Source organism: Coregonus clupeaformis, chromosome 29, assembly GCF_020615455.1.
Source record: "Coregonus clupeaformis isolate EN_2021a chromosome 29, ASM2061545v1, whole genome shotgun sequence".
NCBI lineage: Eukaryota > Metazoa > Chordata > Actinopteri > Salmoniformes > Salmonidae > Coregonus > Coregonus clupeaformis.
Genome location: NC_059220.1, coordinates 25081118 through 25101179, shown reverse-complemented (window position 1 = coordinate 25101179; position 20062 = coordinate 25081118). Strand labels below are relative to the sequence as shown.

General features: G+C 39.8%; 1 protein-coding gene across 2 annotated transcripts; it reads right to left on the bottom strand.

The window, feature by feature from the left end:
* Window positions 1-8730: 8730 nt before the first annotated feature.
* On the bottom strand, window positions 8731-14748 carry LOC121544371 (visual system homeobox 2-like). 2 transcript variants are annotated; one of them, XM_041854302.1, is made up of 5 exons: window positions 14278-14748; window positions 13846-13930; window positions 12536-12659; window positions 9800-9980; window positions 8731-9442 (listed from the first exon to the last, which is right to left on the bottom strand). In XM_041854302.1, exons 1-5 carry the CDS (start codon window positions 14690-14692, stop codon window positions 9066-9068), a joined length of 1182 nt encoding a protein of 393 aa, XP_041710236.1. In that variant the 5' UTR covers window positions 14693-14748; the 3' UTR covers window positions 8731-9065. The 2 variants fall into 2 exon arrangements, with proteins under 2 accessions (XP_041710236.1, XP_041710237.1); XM_041854303.1 differs by having other exon boundaries at window positions 8731-9379.
* Window positions 14749-20062: the final 5314 nt, after the last annotated feature.

Here is a 20062-nt window from a genome sequence, read left to right as displayed (position 1 = left end):
CTGGATATTAAATTCAGTCTATGGAAAATATGAAAATTAGGATTTTATTACAAAAAGCGTCTTTATTCAGATGACATAGCCCTGTCTGATCCTGTTTCCATGTCTTGGTAAAATGACCCTTGGAAATGAAAACAGCCCTGATCTCAGACAACTCATTAGTTATCCACCTGATCTCTGACCTCTACTGACTACTATGACATGAGGAACCCTAACCCTAGCCCTAAACCTAGCTTCATGTCCACACTCCAGCTCAAACCTAACCCTAGCTTCATGTCCACACCCCAGCTCAGCGCAGCCCTAACCCTAACCCTAGCATAACCCTAACCCTAGCCTTATGTCCACACCCCAGCTCAGCTCAGCCCTAACCCTAACCATAGCATAACCCTAACCCTAGCCTTATGTCCACACCCATGCTCAACCCTCACTTTAGCTATAACCCTAAACCTAATCCTAACCATAACCCTAGCTTCATGGAATACCTGGTTCATTAATTCATTAGTACATTAGTTTTATGTACGGCTCAACCCTTTCCCTACAGTGTGACAAAGTGAATAAACAGAACAAAAATATAAATGCAACATGTAAAGTGTTGGTCACATGTTTCATGAGCTGAAATAAAAGATCCCAGACATTTTCCAAACACACAAAAAGCTTATTTCTCTAAAATGTTGTGCACAAATTTGTTTACATCCCTGTTAGTGAACTTTTCTCCTTTGCCAAAATAATCCATCCACCTGACGTGTGGCATATTAAGAAGCTGATTCAACAGCATGATCATTACACAGGTGCACTTTGTGCTGGGGACAATAAAAGGCCACTCTAAAATATGCAGTTTTGTCAAACAACACAATGCCACAGATATCTCAAGTTTTGAGGGAGCATGCGATTGGCATGCTGACTATAGGAATGTCCAACAGAGCTGTTGTAAGAGAATGTAATGCTAATTTCTCTACCATAAGCCACATACAGTGTGGTTTTAGAGAATTTGGCAGTAAGTCCAACCCGCCTCACAACCGCAGACCATGTGTAAGGTGTCGTGTGGGCGAGCGATTTTCTAATGTCAACATTGTGAATAGAGTGCCCCATGGTGGCGGTGGGGTTATGGTATGGGCAGGCATAAGCTACAGACAACGAACACAATTCCATTTTATTGATGGCAATTTGAATGCACAGAGATACCGTGACGAGATCCTGAGGCCCATTGCTGTGCCATTCATCCACCGTCATCACCTCATGTTTCAGCATGATAATGCACAGCCCCATGTCACAAGGATTTGTATACAATTCCTGGAAGCTGAAAATGTCCCAGTTCTTCCATGGCCTGCATACTCACCAGACATGTCACCCATTGAGCATGTTTGGGATGCTTGGATCGACGTGTACGACAGCGTGTTCCAGTTCCTGCCAATATCCAGCAACTTCGCACAGCCATTGAAGAGGAGTGGAACAACATTCCACAGGCCACAATCAACAGCCTGATCAACTCTATGCAAAGGAAATGTGTCACACTGCATGAGGCAAATGATGGTCACACCAGATACTGACTAGTTTTCTGATCCATGCCCCCACCTTTTTTTAAGGTATCTGTGACCAACAGATGCATATCTGTATTCCCAGTCATGTGAAATCAATAGATTAGGGCCTAATGCATTTATTTCAATTGACTGATTTCCTTATATCAACTGTAACTCAGTAAAATCTTTGAAATTGTTGCATGTTGTGTTTTTGTTCAGTATAAAATACTTTTTATATAGTATACAATTTACAATTTAATAATACAATTTACAGGCATAAATAGTTTCCAAAGACAGGCTCTCAAATGTTGTGTTTACTGGATTATGTCATGAATTCCATTTTCCTTTCGAATGTCATGTTTAGCTCAAGATTACCACCTTGTGGTCAACACCACATATTCAACCCCTCCTTTCCTTTGTATGATCCATTTTCTCCAGCTTCTCTTTCCACCTGATGGACAGCATTGTAAGATATGAGGAAAACAATCATAGATGACCGCACCACATGAACAAATTTGGTTAATCTCAACAGTGTTGAAAACAACAAGCAAACAAAGAACAGCAAGCTTAGGTCGAATTCATACCTAACCGGACATATGCATGAGGTTGAATGTTTAGCTGGACTTTATTATTTTGCTCCCTCTGGACCATATTGACCATAAACAGACATATTCTATAAGAGTATAAGAACTCTAGTCCTCCAAACCCATCATCTCACAATCAGTGAAACACTGCTTTAGATGCATGCATTCCCCAGAGTACCCAACAGAGGGCAGAATAACATTACATTTAATTCCATTGGCAAATAGGGCTGCGGTCACAAAATCTCACAAGCAACTGCATCTATTGAAAAATATAATTCACAGATATAGCAATGATTTTATGAAGTTTACATTAGTTTGTGAAGTCAATTCACTTCAACTAACCATAAAAGGTATTTCTAAAGTTCCAGCTACTGACTATAAGGCCAGTGATAGACAGATAGTGAAGTCTGAATTTCTCTTGTGATGAACAGGGGTGGCGAATTTTTAGCCCTCTCCTTGCAGTGCAGTTCACCGCCTAAATGAACAGACTGATGGAATGAGATGGTGGACTGGAAATGGGTTATTGACATATATAATTATCTTGCAATGGTCACTTTCATTTGCTGCTGTTCTGAGCTGCTATGTGCAGAGCTGTTGCTATAGGAAAGGATGTTGGTGTTACATTTCCATTGACCCTAATGTGACATTAGTAACATGGTTTATGAGCTTCAGCTGCCTTTTCTCATAGATTAACTCAACTTTATTTTCTTACACTTCATGCATTATTTGACAAAGACAATCACTCAGAAGAAATTGACTTTTAATGTTGTATTAAGAAGACTATTTTACATAACACCTCATCTTACAGTTTGAAGAACTGGAGTTGTATCTGTCCATCAGAAGAAATATGTTAAATGACCTCATATCTAATATAAACAGCTTTCTGGTCAACAAATCTGATCCCTCATAATCGTCCATTGCACTTTCAAAGGATTAAATAGCTTTGCACTTAGATTGATAATCTTCACTCTGCATATGCCTTAGCCCAAGTAATTGAATTTGTGAGTTTATGTATCGTGGCTAAGGGTCCAGTTCACTATTTGCTATACGGCTCTTCCTACAGTATTATAGGATTCAGAGGATCCACAACGTGGCATTACACAATTGTGTCCCTCTAACCTTTAAAGATGACTCAACAACAAAGCTGTTCACATAAAGTTTCTGACAGACAAATATCCTCTCAAATAGCTAATGGTAAATCTCAGTTCCACAGCAGATGTTCAAATTAAATGATGAAACTTTTACCCATAAACTTTTTTGCCTAGTTTTAAAATTCAGGATGCCAACTTCATTTTGTTTATCCCTCTGAGTGTATTCATTTAGATCCAGCAAACATAAACCAGAGTGGATATTAAGATTCAAAATATTCCAAAGGTTTAGATGTGTATAAATGCAACTAAATATGATTATAATCTGGGAAACATTCAGTGTGCAAACATCGTGATGCCTACACTGCCCTACCAAGCAAAAGAGCAGTAACTGTGCATTTGATCAAAAATGAGTTATTTACATTTTTTATACATTAAATAGTAACTGATAGCCTACTCATCTGCCTGTTGCTCTATGGAAATGTTCTATATTTGCTACTAATGGCTTGGAATGGTTAATTTCATAAAGGAAGTACAAAAAGATCAGACCAAAAGATATAAAAAGGCTTGAATTATCCAAACCTCTGGTTTTGAATAGTATACAGTAATATATAATTTAATATATAATTTGGAGTGAATCTGATTCAACATGCAATCTGATGGATACTGTCTTTCATCCAAATCTATTCTAAATCTAAAATCTCTGAAATCATGTTGACCTAATATGAACCAATGAATGTAAGTTAGCTCAGCATTTCAGCTAGCAGTATGTGCATACTTAAAAAAGCTGGGATGGATAAGTGATCTAAACATCTAAAATAAAGGGATAAAACAGTATTAATGGAGCCTGATAAGGTTATGGGTAAGTATCAGAGCAGGCGCCTTAAATACAGGCTGAGAGCACCTCAGCTGGGCTGCTCTCACTGGCTCCCCTCTCCAATATGGCCCTTATGCACTGGCCCCATACTTTATTCTGAGAGATTGAAGCCTCTCAACTGCAACGGATTACAGGCAGCAGAACAAAATACTGCACTTGGCTTCCCTGGGAACAGGCAGAGCGTGCAGTTATAGGACCAGCTAGCCACCTTCGAATCAGCATGACCAACGGAGCATCATGCACAGGGAATGACAAGGACAACTCGACAAACGGTACCGGAGCATCGGCTCTCAGACCAACAGGCTCCGAGACAGATTCTAACCCCAAGCCATTAGACTGCTAAATAGCCATATTACTGCTAAATAGTTAATTAAATGGTTACCCGGACTATTTGCATTGACCCTATCTTGCACTGACTCTATGCACACTCACAATACTATATATACACCATGTGTATACACTAACACACCCTACACTGACACTCACACAAACCCACACACATTCACATACACTACATAAACACACACATACGTCACGCACACACACTCATGCAGGCACGCATGCACACGCACACAGACACACATCATAAGCTGCTCCTACTCTGTTCTTTATTTTACTCTTTCTTAGTATTTATCCTGATGCCTAGTCACTTTACCCTGCCTTTATGTACATATCTACCTCACATACGGTACCTCCTACCACTGCACAGTGATATGGTACTCCCAGCTAGCACATTTGGTTATTTTGAAGTTGTGGGAATGTAGGATTTTGGTTTCCCATTGGTTCTGGGAATAAAGCCATATGTTTCCTGACCGGTAAAATATAAAAAAAAATTAAACGTTCTGAGAACGGAAGTGAACATTTTGCCTGTTACGGGAACGTTCATTTTTAGTTGAAGGGAGGTTCTGAGAACGTTTTACTATGATTACCTGAAAGTTTTCCTGGGAGGTTTTATTAACAGAAATGATAGGTTATTTTGAGGATTTTGAATAACTTCCTTAAAACTTTCACTGAATGTTTAAATATTACTTTTAATAACACTGCTAGCTTAGTTTAACTCAAAGCACAGATAGGACACATAGAAATTCATTTGCTTAGGCATTAATCATGCAAACACATTTCTTTTTTATTGCAGCACAGCATCAGTGAGATTCAAACCTATGATCTTCTGTTCTATATCCATGGAATAAGTCCACTGCGCCACCAGGATGGACCTAGCATGCCATGTTTTATTAACTCATACAAAACTGTTCATTTTAGTCTATTCAAACGGACCCCATTTTGAAGGAAACAAGCACTCATTAAGATCAGGTAAGGCCAATTAGTGGGCACGGCCAACACACCTGAACACCGATAGAGGATAGAGAGAACGGAATGTATATGTTTTTCAATATCATTCTTAGAACGTTACTAATTTTTTTTGTGGTTTTTATGAAAAGTTTTCTTAATGTTCTGAGAACATGACTTTAAATAGAACCATGAGGAAACCTGCAGAAAACGTTATACTGAAGTACTGAAATTCCCACAAAAGAACGTTCTCTGAACGTACTGAGAACGTCTTTAAATAAAACCATGAGGAAACCTGTAGGAAATGTTATGCTTAAAGATACACTATGCAGAAATCGCTCTGCCATTTCCTGGTTGCTAAAATTCTAATAGTTTGCATATTTTCAGTTTATGTGACAGAACAAGCAAGTATAGTGTAGACTGTAGAGAATCATTGTACCATCTAAACCGCTGTGAAATATATTTTCCATAACCAAAAATATTGTATTTTCAGCTGTTTGAAGCAGGTGTACAAAAGTAAAAGACTCAAAAGCTAAAGAATGGGAAGAATAGACATAGTGCAGATAGAACAGATATACCGCTTTCAAGACTTGCTTTCAATGAGAATGACAGATCTATAATACACATTTCTATGTGAATTTGGTTGAAATTCCCACAGATGAATGTTGTTTCTTAACATTCTCTGAACCATTTGAGAACATTCCCAATGTAAAACCAGTTGGGGAACGTTCCTAGAACATCACCAAAAATGTAATTAAATGGAACCATGTTTGAAATTGTAGGTAACGTTCTGTTAAAGTCATGAAATACCAAGAAAATAACCTTATTTTGTCAAGCTCTCGCCATGCTCTAAGAAACATATGGTTCTGTATATACCATCATCTTTGTGTATTTTATTCCTCTTATGTTACAATTTTTTTTGCCTTAACTCTGCATCTTTGGGAATGGCTCCTACGCAATCATTTCACGGTAAGGTTTATACCAATTGTATGCGGCACGTGTGACAAATAAAATTTGATTTGGTTTTTAGAGCATCCATTGTCTGGTACAGCAGTCCAATACTTACTACTGCTTACTGAAGACGGAAATAGCATGCCCAGGTAGTGGACAGAAGAAAATACAAATATAGTGAAGAATACACCGTAGATAATAATAATAATAATAATAATAATAATATGCCATTTAGCAGACGCTTTTATCCAAAGCGACTTACAGTCATGCGTGCATAGATAATTATAGATCTAAAGCTTCTCTCTTGCAGGTTCACCTGGCCACTTGGCTTTGTGATTAGGTAATAAACAATATCAAGTAATAGCAGACCTCATAAAAAAAGTTTTAATTCTTTGTATTGCATATTATACAGACTATGAAACAAAAACACAAACATTTTAAGACTACATAAAAGTATGTTTTAACAGTGCCTTTGTGAGCTATCTTTATCTCTATTATATACAGCATAAGAACAAGGTAAGATAACTTTTTAATTATTGTGTTCCTCTTAAGAGGATAATGTTTTCCCTTTCATACATCATCATCCCAAAGGAAAATATATATATATGAGTCTTCAGGGAGCGACTATACAAGAAACACAGTCAGCATCAATATTATGGATGCTGTGAATTCAATATACAGTATACTTTCAAAGATTGGCTACTTATATATCAACAAATGTCCTAATTGGCTCATTCTAACAAACACAAGTATGCACTTTGCATACTGAATGAGTAGTTTAAGAATATTCAATGAGAGACACTTGTAAAGTGGGTATTTTCTAGTTATAGGGGTTGTCAGCTATATACATCTGTATGGAGTGTTAACCCCCATATTAAACAAGTTTTAACAATATATACAGTGGGGGAAAAAAGTATTTAGTCAGCCACCAATTGTGCAAGTTCTCCCACTTAAAAAGATGAGAGAGGCCTGTAATTTTCATCATAGGTACACGTCAACTATGACAGACAAATTGAGGAAAAAAAATCCAGAAAATCACATTGTAGGATTTTTTATGAATTTATTTGCAAATTATGGTGGAAAATAAGTATTTGGTCACCTACAAACAAGCAAGACTTCTGGCTCTCACAGACCTGCAACTTCTTCTTTAAGAGGCTCCTCTGTCCTCCACTCATTACCTGTATTAATGGCACCTGTTTGAACTTGTTATCAGTATAAAAGACACCTGTCCACAACCTCAAACAGTCACGCTCCAAACTCCACTATGGCCAAGACCAAAGAGCTGTCAAAGGACACCAGAAACAAAATTGTAGACCTGCACCAGGCTGGGAAGACTGAATCTGCAATAGGTAAGCAGCTTGGTTTGAAGAAATCAACTGTGGGAGCAATTATTAGGAAATGGAAGACATACAAGACCACTGATAATCTCCCTCGATCTGGGGCTCCACGCAAGATCTCACCCCGTGGGGTCAAAATGATCACAAGAACGGTGAGCAAAAATCCCAGAACCACACGGGGGGACCTAGTGAATGACCTGCAGAGAGCTGGGACCAAAGTAACAAAGCCTACCATCAGTAACACACTACGCCGCCAGGGACTCAAATCCTGCAGTGCCAGACGTGTCCCCCTGCTTAAGCCAGTACATGTCCAGGCCCGTCTGAAGTTTGCTAGAGTGCATTTGGATGATCCAGAAGAGGATTGGGAGAATGTCATATGGTCAGATGAAACCAAAATAGAACTTTTTGGTAAAAACTCAACTCGTCGTGTTTGGAGGACAAAGAATGCTGAGTTGCATCCGAAGAACACCATACCTACTGTGAAGCATGGGGGTGGAAACATCATGCTTTGGGGCTGTTTTTCTGCAAAGGGACCAGGACGACTGATCCGTGTAAAGGAAAGAATGAATGGGGCAATGTATCGTGAGATTTTGAGTGAAAACCTCCTTCCATCAGCAAGGGCATTGAAGATGAAACGTGGCTGGGTCTTTCAGCATGACAATGATCCCAAACACACCGCCCGGGCAACGAAGGAGTGGCTTCGTAAGAAGCATTTCAAGGTCCTGGAGTGGCCTAGCCAGTCTCCAGATCTCAACCCCATAGAAAATCTTTGGAGGGAGTTGAAAGTCCGTGTTGCCCAGCGACAGCCCCAAAACATCATTGCTCTAGAGGAGATCTGCATGGAGGAATGGGCCAAAATACCAGCAACAGTGTGTGAAAACCTTGTGAAGACTTACAGAAAACGTTTGACCTGTGTCATTGCCAACATTTGAGAAACTTTTGTTATTGACCAAATACTTATTTTCCACCATAATTTGCAAATAAATTCATTAAAAATCCTACAATGTGATTTTCTGGATTTCTTTTTCTAATTTTGTCTGTCATAGTTGACGTGTACCTATGATGAAAATTACAGGCCTCTCTCATCTTTTTAAGTGGGAGAACTTGCACAATTGGTGGCTGACTAAATACTTTTTTTCCCCACTGTAAGCAACAATATCTGTATGAATGTCGGGGGGTAAGAAAGACAGAAAGTGCATTGGTGTTTTTCTTAGTCAATAAGAGACTAATTCAGTTATTTTATCTCTCCAATGGGAAGACCAGTTTAAAGAAGGTCATTTTAAAACAGTATAATAGAGATTTAGGATGAGTTTAACATGTAAAAAATCTCTCAGAGAACACTGAATAACACTGATCGATCTAGTTGAGTCCATACAGATGTTTAGAGCACAGTCAAGGGCACTGCAAAGTCTTTACAAAGTGAGGGTCTATGGACTCTTGGGCTCTTCCAGTGGACTCAAAGGGCCACTAGATGTTTCCTCTGCTGCCTGTCTCTCCACTTTGCTCTCTGGTCTCTCACATGTAACAGTCCCAAGCACCTTTGCACTGTGCTCCTGTGCTTTTGCCCTGAGTGCTGCGATGCTGTTCTCCCTCAGTTCCTCTTTGGAGATGGGTGACTTGCCCTCCACCCTCTTCTCCTCCACGTCGCATTCTTCTCCCCTCTGAATGGCTGGCTGCTGGGAACCGTCAGACTTCCCTGCTGGCTGGATGACTGTGGTCTCCATGGACTTTTTGTGCATCCCTGAAAAGAATTGGGGGTATTCGGATTTAGAAAAGCGTCTGCTGATTGGAAAGCCATCTTGAACTGAAAATAGTAAACAAAGAAATAGTTCTGATTTAGCTATAGGAATATGATCTTCAAATTGAGGGTGCATAATAAGTGTGGACTGATAGTAAATAATTGCTGTATCGGTTTTTTTCCCCCACTAGGCAATAAGTAAGCCTACCAAATATAAATTATGATATCTTGATCATTTCAGAGCCATTTGATGAAAGGATTAAATCAAATATTAAGTATTTGCCCTCTGCACTGAATGACGAGGAACACAACCCACAATCACAAATAGAAAAGTAGAATGTGGAGAATATATGAGAGCAATGATTAATTCAAAGTAAAGCATGGAGGATGAAACCAGCTGTAAATGAAACATTAGTCTCATACCAAGCAGCCATGGGGCACAAGAGTCCATGATGCCATCCTTGGCGGACTTGAGGATAGAATCTGGTAGGGGGATGGAGTGACGGACCATGGCCCCATACAGCCCATACTCTGCCATCACACTGCTGCGACCCCAGCACTTCTCCCTCTTCCTCCATTTAGCCCTGCGGTTCTGAAACCAGACCTGTAACCCAGGAGGAGTCATTAAGTACCACCTATCAACACTGAAACTAGCAATATTCAGACACACTGACACTAGCAGCATCAATGAGTCTTCTAACTGACAGACACCACCACCTTAACAGACTCTAGCACTGCCATCACATTGCACCACTGTTGTCCACCTCTTGAAAAATCGTTTTATTATTTTTTTGTTCTGTTGTTTGTATATGGTTGTATTTTAAATGTGTGTGACTGTCCTTGTCTATCAGTGTATCAGTGTTTGTTACTTGTCGTGTTTTGTGTTTTTTTGTGGACCCCAGCTGCTGCTCTGGAAAAGCTAATGGGGGTCCAATTAAAGACCTAATGGCACTTTAGCCAATTCTGTTATATAATTTGTGAAAAACAACATAACTAAATCTGGTCTTATTTCAGTCACTCTAGTGTTGTGTTGTTTTGAGATCTCTGTAAGACCCCTTGTGTAATGTTTGGCGATATAAGATAAAAACTGATGTGATTTGATTCAGCACATTGATTTCCTTTACAGGCTGCAGGTGGTCTCTGAGTCCTGTCAGTCCCCGCCCAGCCTGAGGTAGTGTGGATGGATAGTCAGTGACACATCAACTTGCCCAATGCCAAGTGTGGAACTCCATGACCACTGGTTCGGGCCCCATGCTATCTGTCAGCTCAGTGAGAGGCCAAATTGATTTCATAGCACAACACAGAGCTGTTAAACAGCCTACTTGGCCACGTCTGATGGCTCTGTGTAGAGTGCAAAAAATAAGAGAGGAGGGGCATGGACAGATATGTCTCGACTGTGGAGGGGGAACAGCCATTAAATTGAAAATTAACAAAATAATTTCAACCCTTTTTCTGTTAATTCTAATGATAGCCCTTATTTCATACAATATAAATGTTTTATGAGAAATGGCTTCTCTGGCACTCAAAGGAAGCTGAGGGGGAAGCTGCGAGCAGAAGCGACCCCTAGGGCACGCCAAGACTGATTGAAAACTAAGTTAATTTCAAGCCCAATCGATGGTGGACAGGCGGGCAAATATCACGGGAAATTAAACGAGCGGGACTCGGGGGAGCGGCGCTATTGACCCGTGCTAATTCATTCAATGTAGTTATATCATTTGAACTCCCCGCGTCTCGAGCCAGCCTCCCCCAGGAACAAGGCAAGCTCATCTGATTTAACTAATTAGACTCTGTGAGAAAATTGGGTGTTACTTCTATTTACGATTGGAATACAGTTATTTATTTATTTTATTATTATTTATTCGCCGCGAAGAGCCATAATGAGAACGAAATTAAACGGCGCTCGAGCAGATGGATGGTCCAGGTCACACCGCAATCTTCTTCTGCCTTGATAGCTTGATTAGGTCATTAGTGCTCCTCTCCGAGAACAAATTGTTTCACATCCAACTGCGCCTAATGAGAGATTATCTGGCGAGGTTGCTACTAGAGGTGTCTTTGTTCAGACAGGGAGAGAGGCATTATTGATCGATTTACGTGGGCTCACTTTCCTTCGCATAATATTAAGGAGCTAACTATTTCGTCAAGTGCAGAGTAAGCCTATTTCACTCCACTTTTCATTTTCCACGCCATTCATTGTTTATTAGATTCCTGCTTTATAACCTAGGCCTAGGCTATTTAAATTCCAAGACTTAAGCAAAAAAGGTAGACCTGCCTATAGTTCTACACTGCATAAACCTATTCTGGTACCAATAATGTCCTCTATTATTGGTACCTGAAAACCACCTGCTACCATAGGCCTTCTTTATGAATGACTTAAATAGTTTGTAAGAGACCTTATCTTAATTATTATAATACATATCAAAAGCAGATTACAGTCCCAATGTACAGTGACAGATGTCAGTGGTGGCTTAAAGTGATATTTGGGGATTTTGGCAATGAATGTTGGCCCTTTATCTACTTCCCCAGAGTCAGATGAACTCGTGGATACCATTTTTATATCTCTCCATCCAGTATGAAGGAAGTTAGAGGTAGTTTCGCGAGTCAATGCAAACTAGCGTTAGCGCAATGACTGGAAGTCTATGGTATCTACTAGCATGCGCCAACGCTAGTTATCAATTGTCATTGCGCTAACGCTAGTTAGCAATTGCACTATTGCTGGTTAGCAACTTCCTTCAAACTGCATGCAGAGAAATAAAAATGGCATCCACGAGTTCATCTGACTCTGGGGAAGTAGATAAAGGGTTTCAATGCAGAAAAGGTATTAAAGAACATAATTTGTCACTGATAATCACATCTCATTGGAGAAATATATTTTACATTTAGCACAGGTTCTCCTGTAGGAAATATTTTGGAGAGTAACATAATAAGCCAATTTGAGTTTCTTGCAAGGGACAATGAGAATGATGTAAAAAACAATGTTTGACATAATATTTCAGTCATTTTATCCAGTAGATAATTAAAAATAATATTAACATGAAGAATGCTGTTTTGAGACATTTAAATGCTATTTAGGGGAGGAAGAACTCAAGTTACAAAATACATTTCCTCTGACATGATACAATAACAACAGTGCCAACAATAGGCTATAACCAGCTGTCATACCTGTATTCTGTCCTCAGGAAGCTCTGTTTTCATAGCCAGCATCTCCCGTGCATACACATCAGGGTAGTGGGCTTCGTTAAAGGCCTTCTCCAACTCCTCGAGCTGGTAAGATGTGAATATGGTTCTGTAGAAATATGAAATATGTGTAAATTGTGAGCATTGAAAAATGTTCGAAAGGCGAATAATAGGGGAAGCTCGGTTGGCTATTATTTATTTCAAACAGATCAGATGTACAAATGCACACCTTCATTTGCACGGTGCCAATGCATTCCATTACATCTTATCTATCCAAGGTGTTTGTATGCATTTCATCTTAGGTACATTAAGAACAATGGTGCATTTTAGAAATAGGCCTACAGTAGACTAAATCACATGTCCTCCAAAAGCAGCTGCTAGATCTTATTATTTAATATCTTATTATTTGATTACAATAAAAATGAGGCCTATTCAGTAGCCTATTTAAGGGAGTGCATGTATCCCAGAAAGCAATGTGTAGGACTAAAAACATGCAGCCTTTACATGCATTCAGTGAGTAGGCTACAAAAAATAAGTGGATTAATAAAAAAGGTTAGCAAAACATTTTTGCAGGCTCTAATCCTTTATATGCCTATATGCTGGTATAAAGGAAATCATATTTGGCCATTTCAATGTCTGATCACCTTTATTGAATAATAGTCTTCACAGACTAAGCCTTTCGCTATGAAAGGTAAAATGTAGGCTATGTCCATATGGTGTATTAGGCATACACTCGATGGTTAAAATAGGCCAATGCTTTCACACCCCAAAACAAATATACATAAAAATGAATGACAAAAATATATGGAAAAAGACGGACATGTTAGAGTAGGCTAGCCTGTAAATTCACATTTGAAATAAAATACGAGGCGTAAATATAATTTATTTGCTATGAAACATGTCAAACATTTAAATCCAAGGGCTATTGGGAAATAAGGCAATGCGTTACCTAATTGCGTTTAATTAACTTGAATTTCAAACATACCCTATTCGATTTAATTTCATGTTTGAAATAATAGCCTATTGGCCATTGACAACCTGTAAATCATCTCAGTAATTAGCATAGGCTACTATTTCAAATTATATCCTAGGCTAATCTTGTTATAATAGCCTGCACAAAGTCCAAAATAGTTGTTGATGAATTAAGACAGTTCAAAAGGCCTAAACAATGTAATATTAAAAAGGCGTGTTGTTAGGCCACACTAAAAATTATGAAACATGCGAGCTTCAGAAATTGAAGAAGTTATTAGCATTCTGATAAACAATAATATCATGTGTTGGAATGCAACGCTTACCGGTGCCGTCTTTTCTTCCGTTTCTTGCTCTGGCTTAATGAGTTCTTTGAGAGTTTTCGTTCGTTCGACGAAAGATCTTCGGAGTCTGTGAATATTAGAAAACGTGACAACATGAATGACTCGTTTGAGGGATTAGATCATATCCAATGTGTTATCACAATTGTTAGTGATGACATTGAGTAGGCTAAGAAACAAAATGTCTAACACAAATGTTATCATTGTATTTTGTAATTGTTATTTTACTGACATAAGTAGCCTATTTATATTATTTTATATTATTATTAGGCAATGGTTATCCATTGTCCCTTTATAGTTCAGCCTAATACTACTTTTACTATAATTATTATTAATATTTTTATTATTATTATTATAAATACAAGTATATATTTTAAGTCCTTATTTTAGGCTAATGACAACGACTGAAATTCCTACCCGAACTGGCGGACTGGCTGTGGTCCAGAGGTCCCACAGTTCTGTTGTGGGGCTGCAGGTGAACGTTCTGAGCGTCCTGCAGGACCTCCAAAAACGCTGGTTGGCTGTAGAACGACGGAATCCCTCCAGGCCCGATTAATCCCATCCCAACTCCTACACCAGCGGTACCAAGCATTGACCTGGCGGCAAGCAGGTGCGCCCCAGCTGGCCGAGACTGCAGGGTGCTCCTCGGGTCCACCGAAGGCTCTTTATTCAGCCCTAAAATCTCCTGGATCCCGAATCCCGTGCATCTGGGAGGGTGCGTGGCGCTGTTCTTTGATTGTTGATGCAGGCTGTTACCTCTGTTAGCACCGAGAGAGGACGTTTTGGATATATTCAACGTTTCCGATAGCACAGCTCCTTGTTTACCTGTCATGGTGTCTTCGATAGTATTCCCTATTTTTAGCGGCTCACAGGTCGTTCCCCAGTGGACGATCCACTATGTATCACTCCAGACTCTTGAAAATTGTCCTTTTATCAAACAGGTCCATCCCAACAAGAGTCAGAGGAGCCCAGCAGCCAATCAACTACGAGGGATGTTTCGGGATTCCTGCGCATCAAGCATTACGCGCCTTTGGAAATGGTTTATTCCCTAAGAACTGATATATTAAGACTATAGGCACAGAACCCAGAGTGTGAGGATAACACAAAACGCCTGCGGATAAAGAGGATGAAACAGGTGGACGAAGTTAATGCCAATTTATTGGGGGAAAAAATGCATCAATGCAGCCACATGCCTTTTGCATTGTTTTTTCGTTTGTATGCTAACGTGTGTGGCTCGTTTATACTGTATATTAAATAGTACAATTATTCTGGTATTTAAACGTGATCTTGATATTATTATAATGCCATGCAGAATTAAAACTATATGAGGCGGATTTAATGAATCCGGGCCTGGATTTAGTTACCAATTTCATAAAATGAAAATGCATGTTAGTCGGTGCGTATTAGACTCTTCATTGAATATATTTCAGACCATCTTCTAGTGGCTATTTCCATCTTCTATGATCGCCATGTCCATCCCTTGCCTCAAACATGAACGGATAATTGATCCGAGGCAAGGAAACCATCACACGGAAATCAAAGCCTCTCCAAAACGAGAGCTGGACGCGAACACACATCTCTGCCTCGCTACAGACTGATCTCACAGCAGCATACATGACAGATTAGTGGAGAGGGACATTTCGCATAAGAAATTGAAAATTAGGAAAGAATCTGGGCTACCAATGTGTAGGCCTATTAGAAGCTATTTATTAAGCAACGTTCTCTAATTAATGCGAACAAAAACAACATTAGGCCTAGCCTATATCACTTTTAACCGTTTAGAAAAGGATAGTCCGAGTATCATTGAACCTCTTAAACCCAACAAGTTACTGATGCATGGGGTCATTTGGGGAGCATGCCAAGCATGTTCATAAAGTGCAATTACATTAATAAAGATGATTACCATTATCAAACATTGCACCATTTTATCGGATGTTTAATGTGTTACATAATTTTCTTTAGGCCCTATTTGTTTTACTAATGGATTTTTTCCAATCCACATTTTAATCCCCGGTGCAATCCAAAGCAATTTAACTCTGTGTGGAGGCTTTGCAGCTTATCTTTCTATATGCACAAGTCGCTTAGTTTAGATAAAGGCAGTTTATGTTTCATATTGTAATGGAGAGAACATGTAGCCTATTGTATTTTAATGTAAAAATGATCTATTTCGACAATTTTTTCCTAAATCTTATCGAATTAGCCTATTTGAAAAACATTGATTTGGTATAAATTAAATTGGCGTTATACATATCAGGGGTCTTTTCCGCTGAATAAATCGGACACTTAGGCCTACATTTGGTGCAATTTACAAAGTAGCCTATACTTGGTTAGTTTTGAATATAATGAATTGATAATTAAATAGTTTTCGACACGTTTAATCACATTCTATTGGGCAGTTGTAGAGTACCAGAATAATGCTTTCAAATGTAAACTACAATTTGGAAAATATTTACATATGGCAGCCTTCTTTTGTCAATACTGCATGGACACAAATAAATGCCCTTATGATGAGCAGATTTACGATTAGGCCTACTTGTGAACAGCTCCATGGGTCAAGTAATTAATACAACCCTTTTACGCATAGGAACTGGATGAGTTTGGAGATGTGTGTGGCACAATTTGGACATCTGGACAGATAATTACACCCAGATCATTTATGGAAATTGATTAAACTATTTGAGGGGGACAAAGCAAACTCAGATCTTATCTAAGTGCCATGTGGTAATAGATTAATACATGTCCTGGTTTAAAGGTGACAAGCAGAGAGTCAGGGGCGCCAGAAGAAGGAAGCAACGTTGGCGCGTGGCAAAAACAGTTGATACAAATCTAAAAAGTCAGGTGACTGACAAGGTTTCAGCCAATGAAATACAATGGACAATTAGTATGCCTATTTAGTTATTCCACAACAAGAAATGACATGCTGATTCCATGGGAACTTGTTTTTGTGGATGTGAAATTGATGTATGATGTCCAGCCATGACTATTGATAGAGAGCTAATCCCGTTGATGCCTGGTGTGGGTTATCAAATGTATAAACAAGACATTACAGACTGTCTCTGTTTTATGTCATTCTAATAACGGCATATCCATGCCTACAGAGAGGTTCATATAAGATATTAGCCTATATAGAACTACATCTTACACATTTGAGGATAACACCCTTTCGATGTAGATAAATAGGGCTAGCAATTAGGGCATTGCAATATGTGCGTCAGAATGCATACATCTGGTAAAATGGCAATTCTGGTATCCTATTTTGCAGTTGAGTTCATCTACAGACCATTTAGATTTCGTCCATATCTGATCTAGTCGATGGGGTGAGAGACAGGGAGGTTAAAACAAAATAAATATTGTAAACTATAGCCCAGACCTAAAACTAATCTGTTTAGCAAAATCATATTATACATCAAACAGTAAAAATTGAGCCACATATTAAGAGGGTGAAAAATATTACCTCGACAATTACTCGATGACCAGTTGAAACTAATTAGGAGGCTATTAAGTGAACATTTCATTATGGGTAATGAAGAAATCAATGTTATCGGGATATGCTAATGACGCATCAGCCAGTCGAGATAAACCCATCTATTCACATGGAACCGTGAGTCAGGATGACCTGTCAATTACACCGCGGGTTCCTGCCCTCACTCCACCACCACTTCTGTTGCAATCTATCACGGCTTTGTTGTTTATTGTTGCTAGAGACCCTCTCTCTCTCTCAGTAGCCTTTTAATATCCATCTCCATATCACAATGACTCCACCCTGATTTACATGCAGATGAGATAACGGTCTAATAGGGTTCTAGATTAAAGGAAGATTTAGTTCACTCATTCGTGTATATTGGGTTGCCCATCAAAGACCACAAGATCTGATGGCTGCAGATTAAAAGGCAAACAAACAGCTGTTGCAAAAATGTGTTTATCTGTTGTTTCCCCTTCCCTCTGTTTCCATCTTGCTGTGGGAGAGTTGTCATGTTGTATAAACCAGATTGCCCTCAAAGGTATGAGAAACACTTCTATGGGTCAAGATCCCAACTCCAGTGGATGGCCTGAGGATGATGTAAAGCTGAAAGGGGGCAGAAATAAACAAATGTGTGCTTTAGCTTTAAAACACATTACATATCCATTCCAAATATGATTATCTAGTGTGTTAGACAAACTGAGGTCATCTGTTGCAAAAAAAAAGTATTGACCTCTATAGGCTAGAGGTCAAACCAGAGGGTGTTTAACTGCATCACTTTCCATTTCACCATGCATCTAAATGTTGCAAACAAAAACCTCCCCCTTCGAATGAATACCAATTGTCTTCAGTCTGCAGTCGTTTTGATTGGAAAGGCTTGAAGTCTATTTGTAATAATGAATAAGTAAAGAACTTGCAGTCCACAGGAAGGTCACTAGATAATGGGCTATGTGATGGGCTGTATCAGTAACATAACTATGCATTAGCCCAACCCCTGCAGATTGCTTGAGCTTGATATTTCATACTATGCAATCAAAATGAAGGATCACCGACACTCACACTGCACACATCTGCAGTCGCCCTATACTGTGCAGATATAATGAACGAAAACAGCATTTTTCTACTCTAAGACTGCCAGCAGGTAAACCCAACACATTTTGTGATTCAGCCTGTTATAGTGCTGAATCAAGCCCGGGCCCTTAACTCTATAGCTCTGTGTTGAAACAGTGAGCCGGTACTGATGACAGCACACATCTTGTGCAGAGTCAGGGGAAAACTAAAACACTGCAAGAGGTTCTGCTTTTTTCAATCCCCAAAGCACTGCCAAGGGCGTGATGACCCCCTGATGCAAAGTGAGTTTGCTAGCTCCAGTTCTCATGGTTCCTCTACAATGGCGTGTTTGGGAGCTGCCTGCCGGCATTGCTTAACTGGGCGAGGAGTTGATTAATTTGCACTAATTGACAGCTAATTAATGGCCTGAGGGCACATCGGATTGACGTTTGTCGGGGCAGCGAGGCTCGGTGAGGTCAGGCGATGTATTGTTGACGGACGGAGGAGTTTTTTCTCTCTGTATAGACGACCCCTCCATGGGGAATGACCTGTTTCTTGAGGAGCATCCAATGGACCGGAAGCCTTGCATGACAGGCAGCCACCAGTGATTGCACCATATTGTGAATGTCAGGTCATTTACTGTGTCAACGCTCAGTAGACTGATCAATGTACATCAGTCAATATCAACAAGTGTTAACCAGCCAACTCAGCAATAGGCCGTGTAACCAGTCAGTTCTACACACTCACTTTTCACCCTTCTAATGATGTAAAACTTTGATGTGTTACAAGGTACAGTAGTGGTTCAATTTGACAGAAAATAAACACTGTACACTAGACTAGAGCAGATACATTTAACAGACTACAGGAGACTATAATAAACCCTGATGCAGTGGGGGTAAAATAAGTAGCTTGCCTTCCTCCCCCAGCTTACATTCCTGCCCATCAGGCCATGCTGTACTTCCACTCCCCCCACCCCACCCAACCTGTCTGTCACAGGAGTCTCCAGCACACACAGGAAAACACACACACAGTCTGGGAATGGGGAAATTATATAAATAATCAGTATTTTGCAAGAGGTGAAGCTGGGTACGTGCGAGAGGCAGGGGGTGCAGCCACTTGGGCAGTGGCTGCCTCTGTCCGTGTGACTCGGAAAGACAATTAGGAGCTTATTAGCGGCCTGTGGAGATGTGTAACTTGTGGAGAGTGAGCGCTCGCCAGCACGGCCAGAGCCCCTGCGACATCTCCAGCCGGGAACAGTCTGAGGCATTGTCTCACCTAATTATGCTGGACGGACTTCTTTTTGTTTCCCATTCAGCATGCCTGTCTGATTTCCTTTTTGCCTGGTCGCTAGCTCCGACGTCGCTGGAAGTGTGCTAATTAGAAAATAAATGGTCCTAGTAATTATGTCAACTATCATTAAAAGGGATGACAATGAGCAATATTATTTTTACCCAATGTTTTGTGTAGGGCCTCTACTTCCAATCCTCATTAAATGGGAAAATGCCCTTGTAGCAGGGGGAAGCACTCTCATGTCACAGCTCCTTACATGTCCAAAGCCAGGGAAGTGCTCTAACAGAGAGCGTCTATGGAGTGGCACAGGCATGTAGTTATTGCCCTAATTAAAAAGTTAGATTCCCCCCAAAAACTGTTGCATCATGGAACCAGTTTCTGAAGTGAATTTAATTGTATCCT